General features: G+C 49.4%; 1 protein-coding gene across 2 annotated transcripts in view; it reads right to left on the bottom strand.

Annotated features, from left to right (window-relative positions):
* The window catches only part of WSCD1 (WSC domain containing 1), a 46,433-nt gene that overhangs the window by 21,352 nt on the left and 12,340 nt on the right, over window positions 1-12,741 (bottom strand). For both annotated transcript variants that reach the window (XM_081270194.1, XM_081270193.1), the window contains exons 3-5: window positions 7,007-7,121; window positions 5,348-5,532; window positions 899-1,020 (exon numbers count right to left, since the gene is read on the bottom strand). In XM_081270194.1, coding sequence (XP_081126320.1) covers window positions 899-1,020; window positions 5,348-5,532; window positions 7,007-7,121 — 422 coding nt within the window. The remainder of the gene's footprint in view (window positions 1-898; window positions 1,021-5,347; window positions 5,533-7,006; window positions 7,122-12,741) is intronic.

Here is a 12,741-nt window from a genome sequence, read left to right as displayed (position 1 = left end):
CCTCTCTCTGCCTCCTTGAGCCCCCTTCCTCCACCACGCCCCTGCTCCATGCTGTGCTGTCTCACTTTGGGCCCCGAGCTATGGAGTTGGCCATCTAGGGACTGAGACCTCTGAAATCAGGAGCCCCAAATAGACTTTCCCTCCTCTACGTTGTTCTCATCAGGTCTTTTGGTGGCAGCAATGAGAAAGTCGCCCAACACAGCCTTCTTCTCTCCTTAGTCCTGTTCTATTATGTAGTTAAGTACCACAGTCCTGTCAAGACTACTGAAACCCAGCACACCCAGGTAGCCCCGGACCCCAGCCCAAGACCTCATTGTTCTCTGGACACTATCTGCTGGGTCTCCCAGCCTTTTGTCACACACTTTTGGCCCTGCCTTTTGCAAGCCCCCTGTGCCCTTGTTCAACTCCTTCTACTCCTGAGCTAGCATGCAATGTGGGGACAGTGGCCTTGGGTGCTTGGCCCAGTGCTAGCAGAATCACCCTCCATTCCACAGTCTGGATCCACCCAAAGGAGCAGGTGTGGCCATGACCCCTGCAGTCAGATTTGCAGCCCAACATCATCAGTGCAAACAACAGAAAATCCATCAGCTATCCCCAAGTCCCAAGCCAGCATCTTCACGCATCCAAACCAAGTCAATTTAACATCTGACACTTGTGCAGAGCTCGCATCCAGAAAGGCACATTCGTTCCAGCTTTATAGCCTTCACCGACAATTCCCTACCTGGCCTCAAACAACTGGCGTCCTCTGTGCATCAGGTGGCTGGTCTGCCTCCCTCCTGTACCCTCCCACCTGGGCCAGCGCACACAAGGGCAGCTCAGCACGGGCACCTGCCCTTTCTCCGCAGACCACCACACATGCTGAATCCTTAAAGGGCTAAGAAATTATCACGGATCTTACTTTCTGGGAACAAAATCCTGAGCACATCTCCACGGTCACATTGGCCTCCACCAGGGAGGTGGGGAAGGTTTGCGTGACGTTCTCTGGCAGTCGGAAGCACCCTCGGTAGGTAGCAGTCCGCCCTGGGAGGAAGGAAATGGGTTTGTGGTAAGAAATGGTGTCCACGGGTGCTGGTGCCTGTTACAAGGGCAAATGTTGACTTTGGATCTTGAGAAAGGTATAGACATGCTCAGGAGGGGCAGAACTCAAGTCAGGCAGAGAGACAGTCCTGGAGAGGGTGCAGTCAAGATCCTGAAGGAAACCAGGCATAGGACCTTGGTTGTCCAGGGTCACTGACAAGGGACCATTTGACTGAAATTGCTAAGCTCAGGGTTTGCTTCTACCAGATCTCTGCAGATGGTGTCCATCTGTCTTTCCTTTCTTCTCTCCTTTCTTTCCTGGGTTGGGCAATTACTATGTGTCGGAGTCCATGACAGGTGACCTGAGAAGCTGATATTCTGGAAAACTCTATGCCCTCTGAATATAGGCATTAAAAGAAAAGCAGACTTGGAAGTTCGCAATCTGCTGTGCCACTGGGACCACAAGGCTGCTCTGCTTCTGAGCAAGTTTTGCTTGATCTTGAACTCCCACCCGAATTCTAGGAATACTCCTGACACCTGTGTCACCAAGGAAGCTTCCTGCCAAGTTGTTCTCTAGACCTTCTGGTGGAAAAGCCCAGCTCCCTCGTTGGCTCCCTTGGTGCTGAACAAACCTTCTGGAATGTTCCGGCACCAACTGTTCTTATTTCTTCCAAACTCATCAGAGTTTCTCTAGGAAACATCCTGTTTCTCATCCCACACTCCCTTGAACAAAAGGTCTCCCAGGGCTCAGTCTCTCTACCAGGCGGCTCTGCCCGTCACACCTCCTGACCAGCAGCAGCATCCCTTTCGCCGGCATTGACCATGGCAGAGAGCACTTTCCATGCAAAACTGCCGAAGCAGGATCAAACCCTGGATCTGGAAGCCCATCCTGGCTGACCATAGCACCCGAGGTTGGAAAGTCAGGACTTAGACCTAGTAAGGCACAAATGCAGGAAAGCAGCCTGTTGCAGAGAAAACAGAGGGACTCAGAGTCCCCAAGGCCTGGGTTCATGGGCAGTCACTGCTCCTGACTAGCTCTGCAACCCTCCTGTGTCACCGGCTCAGAGACTCTGTTTTCTCCTACATGCCACCAAGCTGGGGCTGGCTATGAGAAGCACAGTGCACCACATGGCTGAGTTGGGTCTTCCCACACCCACGCGCCTGCCCTGGGTGTGTCCAAGCAGAGGGTGAGGACATACACGGGACCCACAAGACTGTCCTGTGGCATGGCTGGTCCCCAAGGAACCAACCTGTAGATGCACAGGGTGCTGGGATGAGACAGGCACAGGGACAAGGCAAGGGGAATGTCAGTAGGACAGGAAAACACAGAGAGGATAGAGTGACTAGCATCCTAGTGAGTCCCCAGGTCACAGAGAGGGAAGCAAAGGGCATCTGCATCTGGCACCCTGAGTGGCCTTCAGCCAGCTGACCCTGACAGAGCAGGCTCCCAGGAAGAGCTGAGTAAACGAAGGAGCTGAGCAGACAAGGTACATGAGGGGACGGCATCGACCGTGACAGGAGAGCAACACACGGGCTGCTGGACGGGGTCAGACCAGCTGTCCCCAGGTACCCCAGATGCGACTGTGAGCAGTCAGGTTGTTGCCTAGAGCTGCCTGTTCCACAGCCTCTCCCATTGCTCTCCAGGTGAGACCCCAAGGGCCATCAAGGGGAAGACATTAATGAGCTCTCAGGACTGAACCCTGAGTCTGACCTGGAAGCTGGTCCATGAGTCTTGTTAGCCAGAAACCGCTGCAAGTTACAATAGGGGGGGGTCACCTGGTCACCTATGAGAGAGATCCTGTCAGCCTGTCCTCTCGAGAAGGGAGCGGAAAGGCAAGGGTCAACCGCACAGGGCTTCACAGCCTGCCCACATGAACCATGACAGCAGGTCTGGCAGACTTGAGGTCTGGGGCTGGCCCAAATGACTGGGCCATCTGCCCCTTAGCCAGTGGACAAGAGAAGTACAACACCTGTCTCTGAGAGTCAGTGACAGCAGAGAGGAGAGTGGGTGGCACATCCTAGAGAACTTTCAGATTCTCTGTTCTTCCTATTGCTAGAAATCTAGGTCTCCTCAGTGGCAGTTTACAAAATAGATAGAACCAAGTGACCCCCTGGTCCTGCTGGGGGTCAGAGGTGAAGGGTAAGGGGTCAGGCTAATGTTTGAATCCAAAGAAATGAAAGATCCAAGAAACCAGCCTCGGGCAGCCTAGTCTTCAGGGAGCCCATATGGCTGTCCAGGTGACGGCAAACCTCTGTGCCAGGTCAAGGCCTGGAGCAGGGTAGGTGGCAGTAAGCACCTGTGGAGGTAATGGCCTCTTTGCTGGACCCTTAAGCTGAAGAGCATGTTGTCAGTTTCCCCATCCTGTGCCCATTGCTCTGTCTGGCCCTCCTGGCTTCCAGACATGTCCTGTCTGAATGCAAGGAGCACCTGAGTATCCCCAGCTGTCAGGGACAAACACTGGGCTGCTGTCCCTACACTCTGATCCATACAAGGTGGCCAGGGCTGACCTTTAGGTGCACTGTGGTTCTCAGTGATGGGCATCTGAACTGCTTGGAAAACTCAACTGTTGCTACAGAATCCTCCCAGTAACCCCTCCACAGACTTAGAGTTTGACTTGACACCTCATTTCCTGAGTTCCGTCCATTCCTGGACTGATCCATCGACCTCATGGAACCATGGACAGAGGCAAGACCATGGACAAAAGCAGACCATGTCTGGATGCTGGGTTGTGCCACCATGATCTGTAGTTCCACCCTGGCCAGTGGTAACGTAAGTCTCCATCCATGCTGTGGGAGAAGGCTCACTTCTTCCCGGCCTGGCCCTTCCAGTCACAGGAAGAATGACTCCCAGAGCCAGGTCTGGTGGAACACGCCTGTAATCCCAGCGGCTCAGGAGGCTGAGGCAGGAAGATCGAAAGTTCAAAGCCAGCCTCAGCAACTTAGTGAGGCCCTAAGTAACTCAGTGAGACCCCATCTCTAACTAAAATACCAAATAGGGCTGGGGATGTGTGTGGCTCAGTGGTTGAGTGCTCCTGAGTTCAATCCCTGGTACCAAAAAAAAAAAAAAAAAAAAAAAGAATCACCCCAGCACATGTGAATGTGCACAACCCTGTTATATTTTATAGAGGAACCTTTTGTAATCTGGTTAAGTAAATCTGAGGCCCATCATCTTGTAATAAGGACAACCTTGAGTTTCAAATTTATCTAATTGGGGCCCCTCAGGTGTCATCTCTAATTGACAGCACTCTCCTTGAAATTCTTGTTTGGAGTTATCAGCTTATTCTACCTTATGGTTGATTATTTTCTCTTTGAGTTCTGTAATTTTGAATTGTAAATTCATCTTCAGTGAGAATTTACCTGTGGGAACTCTGAGTGATGGTCCAGCTCTCTTTCTCTCTCTCTCTCTCTCTCTCTCTCTCGATTTTGCATTTGTCTCTGCCAGATACTCCACGCATCCCAGAACCAACTTTTAGAATTTTTAGGAACACACAGTATAAATTTGAATCCCAGAACTTGTAAAAATGTATAAGGACTAATTTGTAGAAAAAGTTGAATTTCAACTGAAGTTCAAGTTAAAATAGAGAAGCTTCCTTTCTATCTCCCTGAACTGGTGGGTGACTTATTATTAATTATTTTTTCATCGAAATTTCCACTGGTTTATACTTCAGTGAAATTGAGTTCCACTTGATGCAGAGGTTTTAATCCACTTCCCTGTTGAATGACAGGCCCAAGGCCTCATTTCCTGCTCTGCTTAAACAGGAAAAACCTAGACCTTAGGTTTACCAAGACTGATGACCCAGGGCCCTGAGACCCAGGGCTGCACAACATCATCCCCTCCTCCGACCACCGTGGTTCTTCATTTCCTCTTCTTTGTGGACCCATGGATCGCCTTACTTTCCTGCTAGTGAAGCTGTCTATTTAAAATGATATTGGCTAACCTTACCCAACATTTCCAGATGTTTTCTAGCTAGGGAACTTTCAGATTCTCTGTGCTTCCTATTGCTAGAAATCTAGGTCTCCTCAGTGGCAGTTTACAAAATAGATAGAACCAAGTGAGGGTAAGGGGGCTGTCTGAGGTCACACAGCATGTATGAGGCATATCTAGGCCTCCTAATCCTTCCCTCCTGCAAGGCATGTCTCAGTCATGAACTCAAGCAGTTGAGACTTCAATGGGCCCTGACACCTACCATGACATAGCACCATATAATGAAGATAAGAGAGAAGGGAGGACACAGGATCTGTCCCACATAGTGAGGTTGAGAGGCTACAGGTAGGGGACAGCTGGAGCACGTGGGACATGCACAGTTCAGGGAGAGGCGGGCACACTCACGCTTCCTGGAGCTGGACAGCAATGCGTCCACACCATACACGGAGAGCCGGTCCACAGCCCCGCACACGGTGCCCTTCTCCCCCTTGCACTCCTGGTTGCACTCCTTTAGCCCGACGCGCAGGGCTGGCAGCCGGTTCCCGCAGTAGCAGTCCGCACCGGCCTCCAAGCCTGCGTAGACGTAGGACCTGCAGGGAGACGGAGACTGGGTGAGTCCAGACCTTGGCTCACAGCCCTAACTGCAGAAAGGTCCGGGTCAGGCATCCACAGCTGGGCCTTGAGCCAGGATAAGCCAAGGTTAGGTCTGGGTGAGGAGGCAGGGGGGATGGCCCACAGCCTGTGGCTGGCCTTAGGAGTCAGTCTTCATCCAGAATTAAAAGTCATCGAGGTAAGTCTAGGGGACCATTTTCCCTTTGTAATAAGTGATTAGCCCCATTGTTCTGACCTCAGCCCTGAGCTTTAGTGACCTCATGTTATAAGATATATGGGGCTGGATCAGCCATGGGCTGGGAACCCAGTTCTCAGCAGGGAACAGAGAGAGCCCTGATATGGAGTGCTTGCCCATTTCTGTGGTGTAAATACTCTCACTGCAGACAGTGTCAAGCTAGCAATGTTACAGTTGCACAACTCAAAAACTTTAAGTATGTCCCAGGCCCAAAGCACCTGCCGCTTGTCATATTATAAAGGGGCCGTCTGCCCAGCCCTGGGCTCCGGTCATTTCTCTACCTACTTTCCCCCCCATTGTAATTGCAGCTGTAAACAAAAAGAGATGGGAAATGGAATGTATTAAAAGTTTCACATGGGATTGCAACTACAGAAAGTGGTCAGCGTTTTCAAACTCCCCTCTCAGTGGATCCTGGTATAAAAAAAGCCCCAGACTAAAAATCCAGACAGAAGCATCTAGTCCTTGTTTGGCCACTTAGTAGCTCTGAGATGCTGAACATCACTTCCTACCTCCAAGTCTCAGTTTCTTTCATTGTTAAGAAACTAAAATGAGATGCTGCCATCTTCAGTTTCAGCTTTATCTAAGCTGCAAAGTGCATGCAATGCAGGAGGGTCTTGTCCTGCCTTTCCTCAGCCTCAGTTTCTCCATGTGAAAAAGGGGACAAATTAATTTGCTACCTGATAGGGCATTGTGGGGCTCTAGGTGACATCAAAATTGTAAGAGGATCTAAGGCCATAGAAATAGATGACAGTGTCCTCTCATGCTGCCTTGCCTGTCCTCTACACGTGCACATGCACACATGCACAGTGGACCCTTGCTTGGCACATGACAAATGTCTGCTAACTATTAAGAGAGCTGGCAGTATCCAAAAAAGCAAAACTTGTTATAAACGCAAAATAGAAACACTTTTGCTAATGGAGCTGAAAAGGTCCTTGGAGAAATCTAGATTAAAACGTCTCATTTTATTTTTAAAAGGTGGGTAAATGGAGGCTCATGGAAGGAAAAAAAATCTCACCAAAGTCACACAGCAAGTCCCTGGCACAATTGGATTAGAAACCAGATCTCTGGACACTGGCCCGGCACCTTTCTTCTGGATGATGGGGATCTGATCTCATCAATTGAGGCCTAAATATATCGGTAGCCACGGCATCACTCTTCTGGGACTCTTTTCTGACCTTATCTCCAGGGGAGTCACAGCACAGGGTCCCAGCACTTACCGCTCAGCGCATGCGTCCTGGCAGTGGGTGACGGTCATCTTCCTCAAGTCATAAAACACTACCCCCTTCAGAGTTCTCTCCTGGCCTTCGTCACGGAAGCAGCCAAGGTAGGTTCCTGTGGGAGGGAGGATAAGATCAGGGAGGGAGGGATCCAAACAGTGGGGCTCAGGCTTAGGAAAAGCCAAGGAGTCTCTAGCCCTGCCTGGCTCAGTCACCTCTCCAAGGAAGAGCAGAGGATGAGGGCTGCAGCCCAATGCCCGCTCAGTGCAGGAGCCAAGTGGGCATCTGGACAGCTCCATCTTGTTCACTGCCTGCCCCTCTTTGGTAAACAGCCCACTGTCCACCAGTGCAGCCCTGTGAGGAGCTTGGCTCATGCTGACTACTGCTTTCTCCACTACCCACATGTGGATTTGTTTTTATTCATTATTATGATTTTAATTATACATTATAACATGATAATTCAATAGACATATAGGACATATCGTATAAATCAGGGTAGTGAGCATTTCCATCTCATTAAACTTTTAAAAAATTATTGACTTGCAATGTAACTGGATAGTTTAATGACCTTCCATGGCCACTACCCCCTCCTCCTCATCCTTAATCTCTCTAGGCTCAGAGAGGCCCCTCTGCCTCCACAAGGTCTCAAGAGAAAGTTTTGCTGCTTCCATGTGAGCCAGAGAGAAGACAGGACTCCAGGAAAATCTGATGTCAGGTTACATAAGGAAGAGCTTTCCAACAGGCCAAGAAATTAAAAAAAAAAAAATCCACTGTCCTCTGCTGATGCAAGCAGAGTCTGTTAAGGGTGTAATAAGATAGGTGTCCTGTGTGGCAATCAATGGGACCAACTGACCACGGAGCCTTCTCTGGTCACTCCGGCACATCCCTGGATGGGGACACTGGGGGACAGCTCCATGAGGGGACACTAGGGGACAGCTCCATGAGGGGACACTGGGGGACAGCTCCACCAGTGGGTGGGAGTCTGTGACAGCCTATTCTGTTCCCCTAAGGGAAGGAGAAGATCCCAGAGACGCACAGAGCAACACAGTGATCATAAACACCATGCAAACGTGGCACTGGGCAGGTAAATGTCACGCACACCACCGTGTTTTGAAGAAACAGAATGCTGGGAGTTTGCAAACACGCCATCGCACGGTCCCCAAGCTGTGAATGCACACCCACAATAGCTGTGCTGAGATCTGGATGGGGCACCTGTGATAAAGAAGCTGCACCTCTCCCTGCATCCTGCTCCTCTCCCGTGCCACTGGCAGCGGGCACCACCACCTCCAGGTGAATGAGGCTCTCCGGAAGCTGCACATCCAAGGTCTCTCAGCAGCCTGCTGGCTTCCCGATGGAAAGTCCTGATGGTCTACTGGTTCACGGGCTCCCCGAGAGCAGGAGAGACTCATTTTTATTCTTGGCCAAGGAGCTAGTCCAAAGCAGGGACTCAGGAGCCCTGTGCTAAGTGATCTGGAGAAATGGGTCCACCAACCTCATGCTTGAGGCCTGAAGCCCAAAGTGGCTTTTCTGTCCATCTCTGATCTGGCTGAATCACTTCAACTGGGCCTCAGTTTCCCCAACTGTCAAATGGATAGACACCCACCCTCGCCGCCTCCCCTTGTTCAAGCTCATTTCTCCTGCCCCACTCCATCGCTGCTCCCCTGACACATCCACCCTGTTCTCCCTGCCTGTCCTGAAGACCAAGGTCACATACCTGTCCACTCCAGCCTACTGCAACATGTCTCTTCTTAGGATTCTTACAAGTTATACCTGGAAAACTCATCGGTTAGCCAAGTTCTTGTCATTAACTGTTGCCCTTCACCATCTTGCAAGTCTGTGGGTCTTGTCTCTACTGAGACAGCCCTCCTGGAGGGCTGGGGCCAGACCTTTACCCCCGCTGGTGACCCACCATGACTCATCAGGGTTAGGCCCAGTGTCAACGCCAACATCCAACTCTGAACAGTGGGTTACAGCTCCTAAAAACCCATGATGTTCCCTATGGGTGCAAGAACAGGAGCTGACAGCTCAGATCCATGGAGGGATGGTCCTGCTGACGGCACCAAGGTGCAACTCTTGAGGCTCTAGTTTAAGAGAGAGGAAGCAGAGAATGACCAAAGCGAGAGTAGACTGCACTCCTCACCATGCCAGGACCAAAGAGCCTTAGGGTCAGAGGACACAGGGCTGAGGAAGAAGCTGACAGCCATCTTCAATGTCTGCCAAAGTGTCTGGCCATCTTCCAAGCCAGGAGCCTCCCACAGTCACTCCCAGCAGGCCATCCCCTGGCACCGGGCACTGCCTGCTTCCCTGAGACCCAGGCCCCACAAGCTTCTCTGTCCTATCAGCCTCAAGACGACTGCAACCATCATGCTTCACTGCAGAGGATTTTCTCCCAGGACAGTGCGCATGAACTTCCCTCCTCTGCCCACCCACTTAGCAAAAGAAAGCTCGTATCTGAGAAATTTTTGATGTGTTGCCCAGCAAAGAAAAACGTCCATTAAAGCTTTCAATTAAAAATCCAAAACATGAGCTCAGGGAATGTTAAACATTTATCACTGTAGCTGGGACATTAGCCACAAGGTTTTAAAAGTGGCCCGTCTCAAGACTTTCCAAGGCTGAGGTTCCAAGGTTTCTGGGCAACCGGATGGAAACAGCCTTGGGCAACGGGTTGACTTAGGTTCAAATCCCTGCTCCACCACTACCTGGCTGTGTGACCTGGGATGTGCAGCTTCCCCTCTCTGAATCTCAGCTTTCCCATCTGTAAAATAGGCATGGGGTGCCAATTCCACAGGCTGGTTTTGAAGACTGCAGAAGATAACACATATGAATGGTCAAATGTAAGGCCTGAACTACCCAGGTTTCTAGATCATTATTAATAATGAAAATTTCTCAATGACTTTACTTTCCTGAAACTCATATTCTTTGCCATGAAACCTGTGAGGGCACCATCAGAAGGCTATGATTAAATTAAATGAGAAAACAGATGTATGCCTGTATAGAGCTGTGCCTGGTACTTGACAGATGTTCAAGTAAGCAACAGCTATTATCATTCTGATCCTCCCCTCTAACCTGGGACCTAGCGTGACAATGGATCCATAAATATTAGCCAAATAATGAGCACGCCATTAAAAGAGGAGGGGGAAAAACTGGTTCCCAGCAGTCAGACTCCAGTTCTTCTTCAAACAAGGAGTGGCTAGCAGTTACCAGCTGGCCGGTTATGGACCTGATCAACGTGGAAAGGAAGCCCCGGCCTCAGATGCAGATGGCCACTCTGGTTTGTGAAGAGCAGGTGAGCTCTTTCATCCCCGAAACACCAGAAATGTTTTCTCTAACTCGCCGACAGAGGCGAGAATGTGCAGGAAAGAAGAGAACTTTCGAGGGATGCGCTGGGACACATCCTGCCGCGGATTTATTACTTTCGGCTGAAATGGAGGCGATGCATTATTGTCTGTGACTCTGCATCTGTTCATTTGCACATCAAAATGGACAAGCCGTGAGGCTATTAACGATGGCTTTGGAGATATTGGAATGTCTTTGGAAATTACTATCAATAAAAAACAAACTGGCTATGCAGAAGTTACTATTTTTTCCCCCAGTAAACTTACTGACATTTTATTCCATTATGGATGTTGTCCAAGGTATAATGAAATGCTCAGTGATTGATGGAGCCTCCTGCAGCTTCCGTGCCTTGCAGGATCCCCTTTCAAGAGGATGGCGGGATGCCCAGGCCGCAAAGAGATGCTTGCTTTGTCTGTGGCCCCAGCAGCTGTCCAGAGGGCTGCACTGTGGCCACTCTCCATCAGTGAGGCCCGCCTGGCTCTGCAGGCCCTCCCGTGCCCTACAACGGGAAGGGAGCAGGAGGGGCTCCCAGAGAGCCTTCGGGCCAGTGCCCTGGCTTCCCTGCTTTCACTGAAGACCTCCCACCAAGGGACAACAGAGACGATTTTGTTATTCTGCAGTCAGAGCAAATTCCTCCTGAAACTGTGGGGCATATTCAAAATATTTAACAACCCATGGTGCGGGACAGACCATTCAAAATTGTCACCATCCTGCTGGAACTGGATTCCGAATACCCCCTGTTGTCCCAGGAATTAATCCTTTCTTTGCTGAATAATGAGGAGGTTTGATGGTCACTGGGGAGGCAGCCAGAGTACAGAGGGCACCCCAGAGGCTCTGGGCAGTAACTATCAATAGGTATGGAAGTATTTCAGTTTTTTTTAGCTCTCAATAAGACCATGCTGTTAGATAACAGTTGAATATCAGTCCTGCTTATATCTAGCCACAATTTCTTCAGCTTTTATTACTAGAAGTAAGTTAAAGGATGCTTATTGGTTCTCTTGGATATACATATTCTATACTCAGGGTCACAGTTGGTCACCCTGAGCCCTCTTTTCTGATGGTCAATATGCACCAGGAATTAAACCCAGGGGCATTTAACCACTGAGCCACATTCTCAGACCTTTTTTTTTTTTTTTTTTTTTTTTGAGACAGGCTCTGGTTAAGTTGCTGAGGCTGGCTTTGAACTTGTGATCCTCCTGCCTCAGCCTCCCTTAGTTACTAGGATTCCAGTTGTATGCCACCACACCAGGCTAGAGGTCACTTTTGTCTAATGAGTCTGCAAGCCCTTTGCCATGCCTCTATCATACCTGGGTCATGCTGTGCAGTAATCACTTGGGCACAAGTCTGATTCCACCACCAGACTGGCCTCTCAAGGGCACAGTGAAAAACACATGTGTAGGGCTTGGGATGTGGCTCAAGCGGTAACAAGCTCGCCTGGCATGCACGGGGCACTGGGTTCGATCCTCAGCACCACATAAAATAAAAAAGATGTTGTGACCACTGAAAACTGAAAAACAAATATCAAAAAATTCTCTCTCTCTCTTTAAAAAAAAACAAACAAACACATGTGTAGATCCATATAGCAGATCCTCAGTGAGAACAGTGAGAAATGAAAAGAGGAATTAAGGCCAATTTGCAGAGTCAATAGATGGCAATACCAAGAAAGGAACCCAGGTCTATTTTCATATAACTTGTGCTCTTGGGGCTGGGGATGTGGCTCAAGCAGTAACGTGCTCGCCTGGCATGCGTGAGGCCCGGGTTCGATCCTCAGCACCACATACAAAGATGTTGTGTCTGCCGAAAACTAAAAAATAAATATTTTTTTTTAAAAAAATTCTCTCTTTCTCTCTCTCTCTCTTAAAAAAAAAAAAACAAAAAACTTGTGCTTTTATCATGACTTCCTCTCAAGAAGTCTATGTTGCCTTCTGTGGGTCATTTACACCTTAGTCTAAACAATTTGCATCAGTGAAAACTGCATAGAGACAGTTTCTTGGAGTGTTTGGGTGAGTTTACAGAAAGCACACCTGTGTAAAATAAGCTAATGAGAAACCATCAGCTATTTCTTTCTTCTAATGTGAAGAAATCCTATAGCAAGGACTAGGAACTAGATGATTTCTGAGAAAACTTCTTTCCTCTAGTTTTCATTCTTTGGCGCTACCAGAATCATCTTCCTAAGGCAAGAGAAGCTTGGACCCCTTTCTCTTCCTTGGACTCTTCTCACCATCCTCAGATCCCAGCACCACCCCCCCCGCCCCCACAAGAATACAGCTTAACTCCAAGGCCTGGCACTCATAGCTCTCCTAACTCAGATTTGGTGCCCACCCTGACCTATCTCCTTCTACACGCTTCCATATAGGACCCAATGTTCCAACTACACCTTTTACAGTCAAGAAAGCAGT

Source organism: Spermophilus citellus, assembly GCF_964194105.1.
Source record: "Spermophilus citellus genome assembly, chromosome: 17".
NCBI classification, from domain to species: domain Eukaryota; kingdom Metazoa; phylum Chordata; class Mammalia; order Rodentia; family Sciuridae; genus Spermophilus; species Spermophilus citellus.
Note: the sequence above shows the minus strand (reverse complement) of the source record. Positions and strands in the feature narration are given on the sequence as shown.